Source organism: Asterias amurensis, chromosome 5, assembly GCF_032118995.1.
Source record: "Asterias amurensis chromosome 5, ASM3211899v1".
NCBI lineage: Eukaryota > Metazoa > Echinodermata > Asteroidea > Forcipulatida > Asteriidae > Asterias > Asterias amurensis.
Window position 1 is genome coordinate 19,154,044 of NC_092652.1, and position 20,609 is coordinate 19,174,652.

At 39.7% G+C, this 20,609-nt stretch overlaps 1 protein-coding gene across 1 annotated transcript in view; it reads left to right on the forward strand.

The window, feature by feature from the left end:
- Positions 1 to 11,692, forward strand: part of LOC139937521 (uncharacterized) — a 24,571-nt gene extending 12,879 nt beyond the window's left edge. The window contains exons 5-6 of the mRNA XM_071932695.1: positions 8,033 to 8,083; positions 8,617 to 11,692. Coding sequence (XP_071788796.1) covers positions 8,033 to 8,083; positions 8,617 to 9,563 — 998 coding nt within the window. The 3' untranslated portion in view covers positions 9,564 to 11,692. The remainder of the gene's footprint in view (positions 1 to 8,032; positions 8,084 to 8,616) is intronic.
- Positions 11,693 to 20,609: the final 8,917 nt, after the last annotated feature.

The window sequence follows — 20,609 nt, forward strand, 5'->3', positions numbered from 1 at the left end:
GAAATCCACCCCTGTCCCCATAGCTGGATAAACGGGTCAGAGGAACAGTGCGAATTCATTGCGCATATCCCGTACTTTACGGTATTGTTGTCGCCACATGCTTAAAAGTAGCTTCCGAACACAAGTGTTTCCGTAGTACAGAATAAATCTCAGAGAGCATTCTGAGGAATTTTAACAATTTTTCGTCTAGATTTTATCGTCCTCTCTATTATTTTTTTAATCAACGTTCTTGTAAAGACATTGGGATTATCTTTTGTGTACATTTGAACTTAAAGACACTGGACACTATTGGTAATTGTAAAAGACCAGTCTTCTCACTTGTTGTAGCTCAACATATGCATAAAACAACAAACCTGTGAAAATGTGAGCTCAACCGGTCATCGAAGTTGCGAGATAATAACGAAAGAAAAAATACCATTGTCACACAGAGTCACAACTTCTAAATCTGAGGTCTCGAAATCAAATTCGTGGAAATTACCTCTTTCTCGAAAACTAATCCACTTCAGAGGGAGCCGTTTCTCACATTGTTTTTTACTACCAACCTCTCGCCGTTACTCGTTACCAAGTAAGGTTTTATGCTAATAATTCTTTTGAGTAATTACCAATAGTGTCCACTGCCTTTAAATAAATGCATACAAACGCGCCTTGTTTGCACGAGGAAAACTTAATAAATGTTACCACGTGCCAACTGTAGATACGTGCGTAAATGGAAAGGGTGGGGGGGGGGGCAGTTTGGGTAATTGTGAACAAGGGGGTAAACCCACATCCTTCCCTAAATTATAATACTGGGACTTTTTATAGCTATAATTGCCTCTCTGCCGATTAATGGTAAATGTCCAAACCCCAAATTTAACGCTTAACAAAAAGTTAGTTTGCAAAGCTAACTTTACTTTTAATTTTACGGCAGTCGTGTTAAAAAACGATATTGCGCGTGAGGCCGATCCTAATAAGCCAGGGGTCGAAGAGTTAGGACTAGTCCTAACTTAGGACTAGTCCTAGGAGATATACAAATTGCATGGATAGTCCTAAGTTAGGACGAGTAACTGGTCCTAACTCGAGACAAGACTAGTCCTAACTCTTTGTGAACTCCACCCCAGGGCTCGTATAGTGGAGTGCCTTAAACAGAAAATGAACAAACTTTGTAAACCCCACCAAGTCTGTTCAATACCTTTGAATCTCATTAAAATAATACAACATTTCTTAGCACACTAAAGGGAAAGTATCCCCGATCAAAACAACTGGACTGTCATCATCGGATATCCGTTTTACAATTTTTTTTGCTGGATACAAGCCAGCACGAGGAGTGAAATCTGGGTTTCCTTTGTTTATACGCAAGGGGAAAACCCATAGTTCCCCCACTACCTCAAGGGCCAATGGCTGGCATATATGGGCTGTCAAAAATACTAACCATGCCCCTTTCTGTTCTACTGGACAAAATTGGCTTTGGCATTAAAAGGTCCCTCCTGAACGAATTCCCCTCTGTCTCGAAGTTGAAATGACTGACGGAAAATATTTCACTTTTGATATTAGAAAACTAATAAGAGTAAGAATAGCAGGTGCACTATATGAAGTGACCACTTTTACTTTTTTTTCTGGGACACGATAAAACTCAGCATACAGGTAAAGTTGTAATTGTGCCAATGACCAAAACATACCCCTTAAAGGCACTGGACACTCGAGGTATCTATAAATAATTATTATCATACAAAGTTAGTACTTGGTAACCAGCAACGGAGGGCTGTTGATAGTATAAAGCATTGCTCCCTCTGTATACTATGTCAAGGCATATTATGTTGGGATACACCAAGTGAGAATACTGGTCTTTGGCAGTAATACCAAAGGTGTCCGGTGCCTTTAAAGGCATTAAATAAAGTTGCGGTCATGTATCAAGGTTATAGATTGTGGAAGGCTTTCATTGGGCTCATTGTGGTGCTGTGTACCAGTGTCATCCATGCAGCCACCAAACAATGGAAACTCTTTCACTATATAATACATTACTCTACCAGAGTGTAGGTCGACAATGAGAATCTAGGAGACGCTAGGTGGCAGCAGACTTAAATGTGTATTGTTTTCGTAACTCAGAGCATGTGCACAATTAATGGGTTTGACAGGCCTAAGTCTGCACTATTGCCAATCTCGCTTACAGAATAATCTCCTGAAAAAGCTTTTCCTTTACTCTGAAACAACACATACCAAAGTTAACACAGAGTTAAAAAAATCTAAACTATGTAAACCGTAGTTTCCAAAAATAAATAACGTTAAGAACTGAACCCGCAGGGCCCAATTTGAAAAAGGATTGATCTTAAAGGAACGTTACAGAATTGGTAAGAAACAAACATCGTGAGATCACAGATTTACATACGGTCTAATGATTATGATAGACGAAAACATCCCTTGAAATATTTCTGTCTGAATTGTCATATTTGATGAGAAATAAATAATCTAGCTCCACGTTTGGAGTTTATCGCTCAAATAATCTAACTCCACGTTTGGAGTTTATCGCTCAGTGAGCGTTTTATTCATTTGTATTTTGGCATCGATGCAATGCAAAAGTTGTAATCGGTTTTTCACTATTCTCTCGTGACCCATATGGCTGGTTGATCTCAAACTTCTACAGGTTTGTCAGTTTATGTATATGGTGGATTACATAAAGTGCTTACACTGCCAGCAACTGTTTTGTTAGCAAAAACCGATTATGTAATGTTCCTTTAACTGCGTACCAAACTTAATTGCTTAGCAAAGTGTGACGTAACAATACAAAGTCAGCATTGACGACTCATCGTATAAGATGAACCCCAAAGCTTTGTGAAAATCGAGCCCTGGTTCGATTCATAGGCTTAGCATCACAATTTCACTACCCCTTGGGGACGTGTGGGCTGCCACTCATACTTCCTGCCCGGCGTATAGGGTAAAGACTGTCAGAGGACCGTACAACCCCGTACCCGTCTGTCTGCTGTCACCTTTTTTGTTTCTGTCCAACATTATTTAATTCACCCCAAGCTTTTAAAGGCACTGGGGTTGATTTCACAAAAAGTTAGGACAAGTCTTATCTCGAGTTAAGACGAGTTACTCGTCCTAGCTAAAGGGCTTTAGTCCGAAGTTTGTCTAACTCCTAGATAGTAAAAGTACAAGTTGTAAGTTCAATAGGACTATCTTTGTAAAATCGACCCCTGCTGTCGATTTCACCAAACTCTTCCTAACTTAGGATTAATCTTAGGACTTAGGGCGAGTTACGTTCCGTATCCTCAGACGTTAGGACGCATTGAACACATCCTAAGTTTACTCGACGTCCTTACTCGAGATACGATTAATCGTAGCGTTTCGTGAAATCGGCTGCATGATAATGTTTTACTCAAACATTTGAAACCGAGAAATACTTCAGGCTTGCAGCCTTTCTCAGGCATCTGAAAACGCACAAATTTGTGCAACGATGGAGTTTTTCTTTCGTTATTTTCTTGCAACTTCGATGACCAATTGAGTCCAAACTGTCACCGATTTGTTATTATAATATGCATGTTGTGATACACCAAGTGAGAATACAGGACTTTGACAATTACCAAAGGTGTCCAGTGCCTTTAAAGTTGTCAAGGTCCTTGTTTCGTGATTCACTTTTAACCACTAGGTGGTTACTGAATAAGGATATTATAAACATAGGAGACAAATAATTATGCCGTCAACGCAGCAATAACTGTACAGCGCCCTCCCACGACTGCTTCCCACAATCATCACAAAGTTTCGCGGGCATGCTTTTGTTTCACCATTTCCATGCGGGGCTTTTTTCTCACAAAGATCGTATCGGTTTAACCTTTCATACAAAGTTATTTTTCCGATCACGATTTCTTTTTCTCTCCAAAATAACAAACATTAGAACGTGCTTAGAACGTGCTTGACATCCGGCTCACTCAATGATTCGTTTTAAAATTAATGCTCCGTTTGATCAACACTCACCAGTCAAAAGTAGTAATCCAATTTTACCAGTTTGTATTCACTGGTCGAAATTCAGATAAGTCAATTCGATTAGGCCACTAGTATCACCCAGATTGTGTAAAAGCCAACAGCAATAGCTGTAGTTCAACAATTCAAGTTCATCAAGTGGAAATAGGTTGTAGAAATTAAAAATGGTCAGTGTGTATGTAGTCTTGAATGTCATAAATGAAAAAGAATGACCGAAAAAGATTTGAATTACGAAAACGAAATCATGTGTGCACGAAAACGAAAATAAACCCTATGTTTGAGAGAGTTAGGGGTAAAGAATTTCAAATCAATTCAGATTTGCATACTCTTATGAAAAATAACGCCAAGAACAGAATTGCGTGTTAATGAGACTAAATATTGTTTTGCTGAAATTGGCGGGGGGATCTATACAAAAAAATAAATACCTTATGTGTAAATGTATTGACTTTTTGAGCACACCATGTCTTAATGCTAGAAACAGTGCATAATGGCTCTGTACACATTGTCAAAGACCATTCTTACTTGATATCCCAACATAAGCATAAGGCTCAATAATTGGTGGTCAAAGTTGCGAGGAAATATTGAAAGAAAAAACACCCTGATTGCACAAAACTTGTGTACTTTCAGATTCCTAAAAAAGGCTTCAGGCCTGAATTCTTATTATTTTGAGAAAGAAATTACCTGTGTCTCAAAAAACAACATTTTCAAAGGGAGCCGTTTCTCACAATTTTATTTCTATCATTCTTAATATCTATTATTCATTTATTCTTATTATCTACAGTTCTCCATTGCTCGTTACCAAGTAAGCGTTTATGCTTACAATTATTTTACATTTGGTTTGGCAATTTATGCCAAAAGTGTCCAGTGCCTTTAAAAAGGAATCGTGTGTAAATATAGAACATGGTATCTAAACTGTAGCAAATAAATTGGCTTCCGATGTAACGGAAAGGCAATTTAATTTAAAGAGGAACCTGGAGGTCTTTTACAAGCTCAGGCTAAGGGCTGCAGCTCCGGCTTAGTCTGGCTCCCGCCCTTGTACATTTTGGAGTAGTGTGTATTAATTTTAGTATGCTTGCTTTGACTAGAGGAGGCCTGCGGCAGTGTCCGAGTAGAAACACTCTTTTAAGCGTGTAAAGGACAAAGGTTTCCTTTACAAAATATTACACTACAAGAGAGGTTAACTAAATGTATTATACACGTATATTATGTTTACTTTTTTTTTTAAGGCAGTGGACACGATTGGTAATTACTCAAAATAATTGTTATCATAAAACCTTTCTTGATCACAAGTAATGGGAAGAGGTTGATAGTATAAAACATTGTGAGAAACGGCTCCCTCTGAAGACATGTAGTATTCGAGAAAGGAGTAATTTTCCACGAATCTGATTTCGAGACCACAAATTTAGAATTTGAGGTCTCGAAATCAAGCATCTGAAAGCACACAGCTTCGTGTGACAAGGGTCCTTTCACTATTATCTTCTTGCAACTTCGACTACCGATTGAGCTCAAGTTTTCACAGGTTTGTTACTTTATGCATATTTTTTTTCATCAGTTTGGATACACCAAGTGACAAGACAGGTCTTTGACAATTACCAATAGTGTCCACCATTGTCTTTAGACCATTAAACAATTTCATTTGCAACTACAGTATGGTGCTACTGACATCTGATTTAATCGATGAGGGAAACTTGTAATATTACTCTACCAGTAAATCCCATCTAATGTTTAATGATGCACTTTTATTCGCAATTTGCTAGACATGAATAATGCACCAATTCTATATACGTGATAAGTGACGCACACAAAGTGAAAACAACTCATCGTTCGATCTGTTGTGGAACCCATTTTAAAGTATTGCCGCGGCTAGTGAGATGTTTGTCCATTTTATTTATTTACTGTTAAGGTTTTGGTGAGACTTGTTGAGACATTTTGAGGTAGAGAACGAATGACATACTTGTCCATGCAGATGCTAACATTCCATGAAAGGCATACACAATTTAAATCGTTATTTAGAACTAAAGTGACGGCGCAACTTCAAGATCTGAACAACATGACCTGCCATTTGGCGTGTTTTCGTCGTTTTCTGTAAACACATGAATTAGAGATGAACCTATAGAAACATAGTTGCGTGTTTCAATTGTTATGCTACCGATTGAGCTTCAATCAAGCGGCCGGGATGACGTCAATGTATTGGGTGTATACTACTTTGTTTACCCCTAAAGTACAACTTACATACATACAACAATATCCTCTTTCACTTTTGTTTTCAAAGCAAGATATTTCAGTTAACAAGAAATGTACTTTGGTGGAAAATGTTTACAGTATTTAGATTGTTTGGATATTAGCAAGTGAATGTTAACGGGGTTTATTCAGGCCTCAAACTATAGAGGTTGGGGAAGTCAGAACAACTTGACGGGCCTAATATCAAATTGAGCGGAGGATACAATGTTCAAGAGCCAATGGGTGATTTTCATTTAACTTTAAAAAGCTGTGAGATTTTTTGAGTTGTCAGCATTTTGCATTGCATGCTATGTGAGTTTGGGTGGAGTTTGGGTGCACTCTTTAGAGAATAATATAGTTGCAGGGGCTGTCTGCTTCCACATACCGACACGAACTATCCAATGTTGTCAATGTCTTTCACTGCCATGATATTCAGTATGTATAGACTTTGTCGCTGCTAAACCAACACAATTGAAATGGCATTTTGACGTCCGAATTGACGGCTAATTCGGCTGGATTGGCGCAGCATCACGAGTTGAAGCCTATAGCAGCGGTCGTAGACGTAGCTGCAGCCGCTATTTCGGATTCGGCACTACTGTGATTGTAATAAACTTTGGCTAATTAGTAGGCTCTCTTATCGCTAATGGACAACTCTGTCCAATCATCCATTCCAACATTCTCCATCATAGAGCAAAGCAAGAAAATATCCCGTATAGACGAAACTTAATAACGCCGCATATCAAATACGGTATCGACTAAAGATTATAGAGCGCCGCAAGGCGCAAGATGCGGAACTCGGGCTGAAATGTGAAATCCCACTGGACGCCATTTCGGCAAGTAACTATTTTGATACAACAGTAGATCAGTGCAGATCAGTGCAGACAATGACCATTCCAATTAATGGGAAACAAAAAATTCACTTGCTAAAATGGCGCCCATGCGTATTTCACGTTCCAACAATAGATAAAGCTTCAGTTCCGCATACTGCGCCTTGCGGCGCTCTATAATCTTTGGTATCGACGTAATAGGCCGTTTCCGAAATGACAGCTACGGCTAGTCTATGGCTAGATTTCCGCGTCATCATGCGTTGAGGTATAGGACGTCCTTAGCAACACACTTAGCAACAGCCGTAGCCGTAGCTGTAGGGTCCAATTCGGTTACGGCCCTAGTTACGTCGATATCTAAGTTCGTCATCAACATAATTCTACTAACAAACCACTTCTGTCGATAATACATCAAAACGCGATTACACCCCCCCTCTCCCCCTTCTCTCTGTTTCTTGTATGCTATAGGCTTTTACACGCACGCTCCTAATTACACATTAAACACGTAGTCAGTCTAGCTCGTTAAAAATCTTGGAATTTTGCCGTAGGGGAAAAATAGACGGGCGTTCAAAGGTTTTGTTTAATTAAAGTAAATTCACATTCGATTAATATCGGGAACAAAATTACCCTCTGCCTTTATACTGAAAGCTCCAGCGCAAGCAGAAGGAGGGGGACTTGTACTTTTTTCCCCGCGTAAACAAAATATTTAATCATTGTGCTGTCTTTCTTGTCTCCCTTAGCTCTCCGGATAATTAGGATTCTTAAGCTGTATTCGTTTTACCAAGAAATTGGTTAAACTATAGTTTGAAGAGATATTATCATCATGATGTGGGTTTGTGTGTGTGTATACGGGCCTTTTCTTCTTCGTTTTTCTTCTTCCTTTTTTTTGTGTCGTGGGGGGGGGGGGGTCATTTATGTTACTGTTACTATTGTTGTTGTTGCTTGTGTTTCTTTTGTTTCTATCGTCAAACGGGGATTTAGAAAGGACTGGATATACATACACTGATTATCTCTCAATGTTCTAATCATTTCAGATGGAAGGATTTCTTGGACAGAGTCGTACCGGAACGTGCATTTTACACCAAGTAAGCTTTAATAGCACACACATTTTAACTTTTTGTAATATAATTAACTCGAATGTGCGTTACAGTACGTCGTGGCTAATTGTGGACGAGCAGTAATTATACAAAGCACCGTATTCACGCTCTGGTGTTTCTGATCGGCCGAGAGTGGGTTCGAGTCCCAGTCGTGTTTTTTAAGCAAGATACTTTAACATGTGATTGTTTGGTCCATCGGATGTGACATTGGCCCTTTGTGCCATGTTCAATGATTGGTAGTGCCACGTAAATGAGCACAGAACACTTTTGTCACATTAAATGTAAAGCAAAACAACTTATGTGTGTACTTGCGTTTCTCAAAATCTGACATGAAAAGGCCGAGCTGTGCAATTAGAACTGTTTGTAGTTTTCCACGGTGTTTAATTTTAAATGTTATGTTCGCGCTTGAGTCAGGTTTTGTTTTATGGTCGCCGACTTATTGGATTTTTAAAACCTCATACAATAACATATTTGGACACAGGCCTTAACATGTTTTTGTTCTTGCGTTTCAACCATCACAGATTACTCGCCATACAATGTGGAGACAGATGGTCTTACTGCCAGCTCGGTCTACACGCAGCTGGATCAACCAGCCGATCGCAGGTTCCCCAACGTGCGCACCAGTCGGGTCTCGTCTCAACTTGCCATGCGCACTAAGTCAGTTCATTGCGACTATGATGAGCCCCAACCGGTGGTTGTAAACCAAGTCAGGTCACGGCCTCACACGAACCGGCTTTCGGACTACGATGAACCCGACTTTAGTCTGGTTAACGGTGCCGCCTCGGGGGTCATGGTGAGCGGCACGTCTATTGGGGCGTTAGGAGTGACGCAACCAGACGAAGCTTACTACTCCTCTCTACAGGAAGTGGGCGGCCGCGTGTCCAATGAGGCGGCGGCGACCAGACAGAATGACGTATATTACAGCTCTATCAAATCAAATGAGAAAGTAGAGCAACCGACGACTGTTATAGGTGAAGAAGTGAAAGGCAGTGATGAGAGTACGACACGCGCTGTGGAGCAACGACCTTTTTACTTCACTTTAGAGCGGTCAGGAAAGAATCGTCCGATAAGATCGTCAGAAGATGGAGACGAAGAGGCAGTTGATGACCACGTGGGTTCAGATGACGATGAAGACACTGCGATCAAGTACGACTATTTGCAGCTGACAACCACCGAGGCAAACGCGTCGGATGCTCCGGTGTATTCGACGTGCCGCAACGCTCGGACATCAACCAAGGACTATCTAAAACTAGCCGATTCTCACAGCGGTTTACCAGATGCGACGACGACGACGACAGCGCCCACAACCGGCGATTCCGGGCCAGTTGAAGGATGCGCGGGAAAGGATGGCGGCAGTCAAGGCGAAATCGCTGATGCTGAAAACGTATACAATACGTTACAACGCCGTAAACGATCATCTACAGCCACAAACACTGAAGAGATATATAATGTGCTTATTCTGGAATAAGATTTCAGTATTCTGTTGGTAGAGTTTCAAACGTCAGGGCACAATACTTGTATAGCGATCTGGGTTTTAAAAACCTGTTTGATAGCTGCAAATATTCGAGATTGTGTGTGGTTCGTTTGAAAGGGTACGGACCAAACCAGTGCATGATTTTAAAAGTAACATTATACACATAATAAGTTATTTCAAAGGTTGAAATGATGTGAGTTCTTTATCTAAGAAAGATGAACAGTGGAGTGTTTGTTTATGAGACCAAGCAATTGTTGTCATTCCAGCCATCTTAAGTTTGATTTTAAAGTAAAATCACGTGATCAAATCTTGCGGCATCTATTAGATTGTAGCCAGACGTGTGACAAGAACAAGTGACTAAAAAATGCATCCTGTGGACAATTATTGAGTTCTTTCCTTTGACACTGCACTTAAAAGTTTCTCCACAGACTTGGTGTACAGAATTCACTGTGGAGCATTCGGGTCTTTTTGAATTAACGTGTGGAGACCTTTTATTTTCCGGTATTTGTTTTGTTCTTGGTCTCCATAATGTATCTAGTACATAGAGTTATATATAAGAACTAGAGGGCGCACGAGTGATGCTTCGTGCACAAACGCCACGGGACCGCAAGATGACAAGCGCCATTCAGTACGCACATAGAATATGAAATACACGTTTGAGGTTTTTTGTATTGAACGCTCACGCGATGCTGTTTGTACAACTTACAAAATGGCCGCACAAACACTAGAGAACTAGTGAGATAGCTGTTTTGTCAACTTAGAAAATGGCCGCCTGCTCGCATACCGGGGCGCGTATATAGGTCAGTGCGCGCTCTAGTTCTTATATATAACTCTATGATCTAGTATGAGTAGCCCTGGCGGCCTTACACTTTCGTATTATACTACTGTGTACAGAGGAAGAGTCCTATATATGGATACTAGTAAGAGCACAGTGTGAGCTGACTCGAGATAGACGGTACCCTCATTGGGAATAGTTCGTTTTAAAGCCATTGGATGCTTTCGGTAAACAGTATTGTCCAAAGGCCCACACTTCGTGGATCACAACTTATATATAAAATAACAACCTGTGCAAATTTAGGCTCAATCGGTTATCGGAGTTGGGAGAAAATAACGGGAAAACCCACCCTTGTTTCCGCACGTTTCGCCCTGTCATGACATGTGCTTAAATTAAATCCGTAACTCTCAATATCGAGAATTGATAATTATGTTTGAATGTTTTTTTTTTCAAAAAGTAAAGCATTTCATGAAATAATCTTTCAACAGAGGTCTTTCACCATTATACCTTCTGTAAACCCTGTAAGTTTATTTGTAAATCTGTGAACTTTTTGTTTTCTGTTCCGAAAGTGTCCAATGGCTTTAAAAGGCAGTGGACACTATTGGTAATTATTCAAAATAATTATTAGCATAAAACCTTACTTGGTAACAAGTAATGGGGAGAAGTGTTGATAGTATAACACATGGGAGAAACAGCTCCCTCTGAAGTAACGTAGTTTTCAAGAAAGAAGTAATTTATCACGAATTTGATTTCGAGACCTCCTGAATGTACACAACCGCGTGTGACGGGTGTTTTTTCTTTCATTGTTATCTCGCAACTTCGACGGCCAATTGAGCTCAAATTTTCACAGGATTGTTATTTTATGCATATGTTGAGAAACACCAAATGGTCTTTGACATATTCCAAAGGTGTCCAGTGTTTTTAAGTTACATTGGCAATGGTTAATTGATTGGTTCACACCCATGACGGCTTGGTATAACGTATAAACTGTAATTACTTGAATGGAAACTGTATAAACGAGTTAGTTATTGCAACATGGCTTTACATATCTGTTTGCTTTGAGAGCCAAATTACATCCCAACTCGGTGGGTGCAGTAGTTTGTCTGGTTAATTTTTACATACGAAGTGTGGAAAGTTGTTCTTGGATTTGTGCGCATGTTCAAAACCAGGCCTACGTAAATTAACGTATCTGCTGCCACCAAGCGTCACACCGTCACCACTAATAATAGTAGACTTAGCGAAGAGTGTGTTTTTTCAAGGATGGTGGCTTCGAAACACAAAAATTAAAACATCTGTTCATCAAAATGTTAATCGCCGAGCCTTTATTTAGATAGTGAAGTGGTGTAAATACAACAGTGCCCCATAACTTACAATTGGTGTATGGTTTTAAGTACAAACATAAATTAAACAGATGAAGAAAACTCTATAGAATTAAGTTTTTCAAAATGTTTACGCTTGGTGCCCAATTTACATGTTCTCTCACGGTCAGTTTATCTTGGAATGAGCTGTTTTTAACCTGAGAACAGTTTACATAACTGCCGTCGATTTCACCGTTCCTTACCACCAGCCAATCCGCTGCCAGCCGGGCCCCGTCGAGTTGTCCCCCTTTTGCCATCACTTTGCCGGCAACGTTTGGTGATTTTCACGTTCCCCACCTTCTGTTCGGTCTTTGCCGCTACTTTTAGGTGAGCCAGCTTTTAGGATTAATCTAACGACTTGTGACAAGTAACGTATCCATAGACGTTATGACGCACTGAACCCATCCTAAGTTAGGACGAGTTACTCGTCCTAACTCGATGTAGGATTAATCCTAGCGTTTCGTGAAATCGGCTGCTAAAAACTCAAAGAGTATAGACTAAAAGGTTCCACACACTCCCAACCTCGACTATCGATGGAGCTCTTTGCGAAATTCCCTTATTATACTATGTGCATTCACATTGTAAATGTGAGTCGGGACACCCTACCACCCCTGTCCCGACTGCAATTTCTTTTTTTGACATCAACATTGCCACTGTCGTAATGCTGTTCACTGTTTTTCCCCCAAAGTCGATTCAGTTAAGGAGAATGGAAAAGAAAGTGTAGATTCGTGGATAAAATGTACAGTTAAGTGTAGATTCGTAACGAAACCAGTGTTGATTCCTAAAACCTATATATACACTTTCAACAATAGAGTGGCGTCACGGAAATAGTTTTGAAAAAGGGATCCCCTTAAACAAGATCAGGACAATTTTTGAAGGTGGCAATTCCATACTAGAGCCCCGACGGTATTGCATGCAATTATGCCCTCTATGCAATACTATGTCCTCTATGCAGGACATTATTGCATATGCAATAATGTCCGCCGGACGGTTTTGCATATGCAGTTGTGTCCGCCCCGTGCAAAACCGCCCTTACAGTAAATTAAATGTTCGCCATTTTTTTTACAAGCTAACTACATGTCACGAATAACAAGGGAAATGTTCGGCCGTTGGGTATTCGCTGCAATCATAAAATACGTGAATATTCATGCTGCATATACGTAGGTTCAGTGCATGCACGCTCTCTTACGCGCGCACATACATGTACAGTCATGTACATGCCCACCGGACGGTTTTTGCATAGCCCCGGACACGATTGCATATGCAAAAGTGTCCGGAGCGGACAGTATTGCTTGGCGGACACAATTGCATCTGACACCGGTCATGTTCCACTGGAATTCATCCCCACATCTGCGGCAGGAAACTGGGTCAGGTGATCGAAGTGCAATGAAGACGGCACCCATGCTTTGGCAAATACACGGAGAGCCATTTAAAATTCATGTGTTCTGGGTTATTCCCTTGGGATGTGAACGGGGGGGGGGGTGCTGGGGGAGGGAGAACAATTTTGTGGTATTGATTGAACGGGGAGAGTGAAGAATGCATTATGCTCGGGCATCAGTTCAGGTTTTTTCATAATTCTCATCAGGAGTGCTTGTGTTTGTGTGTGTGAGAGTTCTTCCAAGGCATGATGGGGTCTTTGAAAAAAATGCCAATGAAACCGGATATAAACACCGGCCTGACGAGCCCCCTTGTCTCGGTAAGACTTTACTTCACTTCTCATCCTTGTATTGCCAAGGAAACTGGATATAATATTGTCTTGGGACAGACTTTACTCCTACTATTTGTTTTAAAAATCATCTTCCTCCCTCAACTCAAATTAAAGGCTTATCTGGAAGTCTTTGGACTTTACGCCTACCTGTTAAAAAGAAAGGAGCGTTTGGACTTCATTTCAGAAAAAACACACGATTAGTCTAATAATGGAGGAAGGGCAATTATATGTCTAAGCGCCTACAGTGTTTGGTCACCTGGAAAACATCAAAGGAACCAACAATCACAACGCACATATTAATGGTACCTCTTCCTCGTTTAATATAAATTACCCCGGTTAAGCTCAAATACAAGCCTTCTTTTTTTATCTTGTTTGATTAATTGCCAAGAGAATATCTGTCGTTCTATTTCATCCCGTCAACTGGGTCATTAGGTAACAAATTGATATTGCAAACAATTTGATCACTGAGTTGTCACTTTTCACACTGCAGCTGCCACAATTAGGCAGATGACACGGCGTAAAAAAAAATGAGCATGGACGGTTTGGTAATATATTAACAAGCTGATTTTTTTGGACAGTTTAATGAAGTCGGGTGTCACAATTGGGTCCAATAGGTCTATCAGAGATACAAGTGACGCGTCAGTTGTCAGGGGAAATAATTATTCCAAGCAAGTTGCGTTATTTTCTTCTTAACAATTAATAGGGTGATTTTTGACTGCGTATTTTTTTTTTAAATTGTTGGTTATTTTTTGAGATCGAACGTACATGTTAGAATTTTCATTTTAGTCCGTAAATTGATATCGACGTCGGATTCTATAGCAACACATTTGAGTCCTAAATCTTTTTCTCTTGCTCTAGATTAACTTAAAAAAAAAAAGGATAAGTTCAAATTATTTTGTTTAGCAATAGCGTTAACATTAATTTTGTCACGTTTAAGTTTTAAGGGTTAAAGCCATTGGACCCTTTCGGTACAGAAAAAAAAAAAAAAAAATCACAGATTTACAAATAATTTACAATATAAATTCTCGTTAACGAGAATTACGGATTTGTTATAAACACATGTCATGACACGGCGAAACGCGCGAAAACAGGAATGGGTTTTCCCGTTATTTTCTCCCGACTCCGATGTCCGATTGAGCCTAAATTTTCACAGGTTTGTTATTTTATATGTAAGTTGTGATACAAGAAGTGTGGGACTTGGACAATACTGTTTACCGAAAGTGTATAATGGCTTTAACACAACCTATATCTCCTCATCTTGCTTGGTTTAAGTTTCACATGATAACAACAAGCTTTAACCTCATCTTTTCGGCTGGGTAAATGTTTACCTTGTTATCCAAAACAATATTGTATGCATAAAACGGCACAGTTCTAACATTTCAGCGCCCAGTTTTAACATTTCAGCGCCCAGTTAGAAAAGAGGACAATTCTTTTCAGAACTGAGAAGTCTCCCAAATTTCCCCCAAATCTACTCAGCTGAAGTAGTAGGATAGATATTCAGCAAAACAAGTTCTCAAAGGAACATAATCTACCCAGAAAGTAGATTAATATTATACACACTGGTGTTACCGCAAACCAAACATACACTACCATTCGTCTTGTTTGCATTACATTTTAAGTCCTTTAATGTTTTTGAACATCCTGCTCTTCCTTTGGGCAAGGTTGGCATTTCTTTAGAGAAGCACTCAACAAATGTTGCCATGGAAACTGAATTCTCCTCGTAGATCACATTTCTTTGTCGTGCAATTGACAGTGATCGCTCGGCCTTCATTATTACCGAGGTTTTTGAAGAAAAACAAAACAAGATTGCCCATTATGGGGGAGGTTTATAAAGTCCTTACCGGCTGATCCCGCGGGCTTTTCTGATGAGTTGACAAATAAAACCCCTAAACAATAACCCCATTAAAATTTCCAAGTAAGGAGCTAGGTAAAGTTTCCGGTAAAAAAAAACCCGTAGAAGCATACATAGGTGAAACCATTACTTCTTCCCTGATTGAAACGGACATCTGTAGGAACGGGATCGGGTAATGTGAGATGGGTTCCGTCAACACGTATTTCTTCTAATAGCAGGTCCGGTTTGGGGGATGGCGAGTGGGTTGGTCCCGGCGGGAGCAGAGCTCGATTTCCACGGTAGGCTCTGAGCGTGTGGAGACCGCTGCTCTCAGTAAAACCCAGTGGTGGATATAACCCGAATACAAGCCTTCGCGAGTGTTCATGAGCGTCCCGAAAGAGATTGTATCTGATCTTACTTGGATGTTTTTGTTACTCTTTCAGAATCCTTTCATCACGTCGCAGGAACACACAAACATAAAACAGGAAGACAAAAAACTAAAACATAAGACAGACGAACAAATAATGTCAAATGCAACAAAAACCCGCCATTTTCTTGAGGGAATTTAAATCGCTCGACACGCAGGAGCGAAGTTAGCAACAATCGATTGCGCTAAAGTGATTATCAACCGCCCCATGTTCTGGAATTTTAGAAACAGTTGTTTTATTTCTATCGTAAGTCGATCGTAAAAAGAAGACAGAAGATCATAGAGGCCATTACCATCCTCGCGCCGTGTGGTGTACTGTGCGCAATTACACGATCGGAAAATACTGGTAACAGACTACTTTCAAAATGAGTCTTAACACAGGGCTTCAAGCGTACGGTCTCACTATTGTGGTTGTTGTTTGTTTGTTGTTCATAGAAACAGCTTATTTCCACTGTGGTTCTCTAAAAAAAAAAAAAAATTACATGGAATAATTAAAACAAATGTTGTGTTCATTAGAGGTACGACCCCACTAAATAGGAGAAAACAGAGCATGGACCTCATTGAAATGTGTAGGCTCTCAAACTATCCAATTCTAGACAGATTTGAGAGCCCATGAAAAAGGGAATTTTGCCACATTATAACATGGGAGTTGTTGAATTCTAGCTTGAGGTATTTTGGGTGATATAGGCATTGAACTAAATAGTCATACATGCTGAGAGGTGAGGGAACCCTTTTTTCAAGATTGAAGCTTGGACGTTTGGGACAATTACACTGCTGATAGGGCGAGTTTTCCCTTAAGGGAGAATGCCTCGCCGGGCACGGGGACTCCCCAATCAACTTGAGCAGAGGATCAAATTAAAAAGTCAATGAACAACTTCCCCTTTACTGTAAAACGATGTAAGACTAATTCATTTCGAATATTAAGCATTCTGCAATGTATGCTATGGGAGTTTGTTCTTTTTAGTTGTTTAACTTAATACACCGATGTGAGTTAGTACTGCAGTACAGTATACGCAGTACTTTCCCGATTCATTATGAACGGGTGGGATTCGAGCCCACAACATTTTCAATTCCAGAGCACTGTCTTTAACCAACTAGACCACCGAGATTATCGGTAGCTAGAGGCAGTTCACTTCCTACGTTCTTAAACACGGGAGTTAACACTTGGTGGGGTGCACCCTAAGAGAGAGGGTCACTCCTTTAACTCCATGTCAACCATGTTCGTGATCACGCTGGCGGCCTATACTGTGTCAGGTTCCCAACACTCGTAAAGTGTTCTACATTACTGTATTCGCTTATCCCCATAGGAGCCAGCCTATTCTCCTTACATGCTATGCCACTTTGTAAGGGAGCGGTGGTAGGTGTGTATTTGTTCCATCTACATGTGCACACATACTGGTGCATTACCATTCTTCGTCGAGTTCATGGCTATATGCAGCTACGGCTAAACTTTAGCAATGTCCACATTAAGTAGGATTTGAAACAATTTGCATAGTGGAAATACGATATGGAAATGTTTTGCGGTAACACCATGTAACGACTATTTCTAATGAGCTGGGGTGGTTCTGAAAAGAACCGTTGGTTTCAACTCGACATTTCGATCAGTATGTTCTGATCGCCTTTCAGAAGACGATCAGAGCATATCACTGATCAAAACGTCGAGTTGAAACCAACGGTTCTTTTCAGAAGATGATCAGAGCATACTGATCGAAACGTCGAGTTGAAACCAACGGTTCTTGTCAGAACCACCCAAACTCATTTGAGATAGTCATTACATGGAGTTACCGCAAAACCTTTTTCAATGATAACACGGTATCTCTTATCCCCGTGGAATACAGCCCCGGGGTTCCCCGGGGACTTTTTTTTACCCAACGGTGACCCTGACGCACACTTACACTGTGTCCTCTTACTCAAGAGCAGTGGTGGCTATTCTATTCCCCGGGCTTTGCCCATTTCCCCTGGAAAAACGGGGGAAGACCAGGGGTAAAGCGATCATCGTGTAGTGTGAAAAGACCGGCCGTTATACCCCGGGCAACTCCGGGTAATAGAGTAGTGTGGATCAATGGCTTAACCGCGTCTTTTTACAGTATAACCAATGATTCTTATAAAACACCCTGTTTGAAAGCACGGTTTTGGCCTCGGTTCTAACGTATAGGACCTGTTTCCCCGTTTGAAACGCCGTTTCTTACTAATTTATTTGTATATAAAGCCACGTCTGTACGGCATTACTTGAATACATTGCTCCCATTGGCTGGTGGCGTCTGTATTACAATATCATTTTAGCACCATTCATCACACATGATTTCTCGCAAGGCCAGTAAGGGGGAAAATTAAATAAGAAAAAGAAAATTGCAAAAATGGTACACAACATAAATTGTTTCCTTTTAAGGCACTGGGCAGTATATTGGTATTTACTCAAAATAAGAGTGTAAAACCTTACTTGATAACGAGCAATGGAGAGCTGGAGAATTACCGCTTTTTTAGAAAGCGGTAATTTCTCACACAAGTATTAAAAGACTTCAGGTCTGAAACCCTTTTCAGGCATCTGAAAGCACACAAATGTGTGCAACAATGGTGTTTTTCTTTCAGTATTTTCTTGCAACTTCAATTACCAATTTAGTCCAGATTTTTTACAGATTTTTTGTGTATGCATAAGTTTGGATACACAAAGTGAGAATACTAGTCTTTGACAATTACCAAAGGTGTCCAGTGCCTAGTCGGACCAACCAATAACACACAAACACAAACAACAATGCAATAATCACACACAGGTAAACCGTTTTAAATGCTGAGGTGAAAGCAAGTGACACGTTTAATATCTCAAAAAATAGTTGTGACACCACTTATTTAGGAGTCCGTTTTTTACATTCCATTTCAAATTAAGCCTAAACGTCCACACATTACAACACTTTTTAGAGATAGCGATGACAAATGACATCATTAATAATTATAATATTAGTACTCGATTAGGACTTGAGTTGAGCATGTATGCAAATTCGGCAACAATATGCTTTTTGGTGGTATAATTTTGAAGCGATCACTGCATAATTGTCATTATGATTCCGTTGTGTGCACCAGACTCAAAAATGAATCAAAAGTCAGAACAAAATGTTAACATAACATATTCCCGCCACAATTTATACCTTGTTTTAAGGAAATAACATATATTTTGACTCTATTATTAAGGTGCAAGCTATACTAATTAGAAATTGAAAAATACAACGAAGAAAATTCGACAATTATTATTTTGAGACAAAACAGTGTGTTTTTTTTTAAAGAAGAAAAATTACCTTCTTATCCCATAAATATTTAATCAAAGATACTTTTTAAAATAAAGTATGAGTTTCATCAATAACCGTGAGAACCCTTTGAATTTCTTGCAGCCATTCGTAGTGGGGTTTATTTTCCCCAGTATTTTCGCTAGTAAGGACAGCGTTTAAGAACCAAGTGAAGTTTAGAGTTCTGGCGGTTTGTTATAATCTTTACTTTGTTTTTCAAAAACGGTTTAATTAATTGTAACTTACAATGACATGTAGTAGTCCCGGCCAATTTTATATACCTTCCGTCCGGGTAGTAGTTAAAAAGCAGGACAGTTGTTTTCAGAACTGAGAAGTCTCCCGAACATCCGATAAATCTACTCCGCGGTAGTAGAATAAAGAAAGACAATTCTCTAAAAACAAACTCTACCTAGCAAGTAGATACACACATGGTGTTGCTGCAAAACAATATATTTTTTTTTTATATTGATACCGTACCATGCAATGCCCCAAGTCCTTAAAAACATTTTCAGTTTTGGATCGTCCATGTTGTTTATGTGTGACTCAGGGTGGAACCAACCTCAACTTCTGAACCCTCACATCTTCTTTTGATTTCTTTTGCGACCAGACGATACCTACAACATTCAAAGCTAATGATTTTGTAACCGTCGTTGTTGTTGTTTGTTATCAATGCAGATGCTATTATCGTTGCTTTTGTTTTTTGTTGTTGTTGTCGTCGCTGTTTAATTTGTGTTGTTGTGTTTGCTGTTGTTGTTGCAGTTGTTGTTGTTGTTACTGTCGCTGTTGTTGTTGTTGGTGTTGTTGTTATGTGGATTGATGCTGTTTTGGTGTTAATGTTGTTGTTGTCGCTTTTGTTGTTGCTGTTTTTTATTTCATTTTGTAAGTTATTGTTCCTGTTGTTGCTGCTGATGTCGATGGTGTTGTCGCTGTTGTCGTTGTTGTTTTGGTGTTGTTGGTGTTGGTGTTGTTGCTGTTGTTGGTGGTGTTGTTGTTGTTGTTCGTTTTGCTGTTGTCGTAATTGTTGTTGTTGTTGTTGTTGTTCATTTACTTATATCAGTTGGGTACTGAACTATTACCGAACTTGCAGATAGAAAAAGCAAAACATTCCCAACTACAAATTTGAAACTTGCGAATTTTGTCGGATCTTTTCTTTTTCGATGTGAGTTTGCACGCGGCCTTTACTGGGTGCTCACTAAATATTGAGGCAACATGGCCAGAGCTAAGATTTGGTTTTGGTCGCCTAAGTGTTTTTAAAATAATATGGTCTTAAATTTGTTTAAAGGTTTAGGTTGTCAAACGCCTTTTAAGTGCTTTTGAGGAAACTGACTTAACATAGGTTTTAAATTAACAACTAAGTAAATAATTTGAACAAACAGGGTGGTGTGGTTTTTTGGCACAGTGACAAAATGCAATTTCGGAGATAACAATAATAAGGTACACAATTTTTAAGCGATAATCTATACAGTGCGATTACATGTTAGGTTACATGGCATTTTATGCTAGTATTGAATGGCACCAAAAGCTTAGGCAATAATGCACATCTAAGCACATCTTATTATGCACGAGTGCGCTGGCTTCCTTTTAGTACACGTTAAATTTAAATATTAAATATAATTACATTTATAGCAACTTATTGGGATCATAAAGCGAAACATGGTTCCGC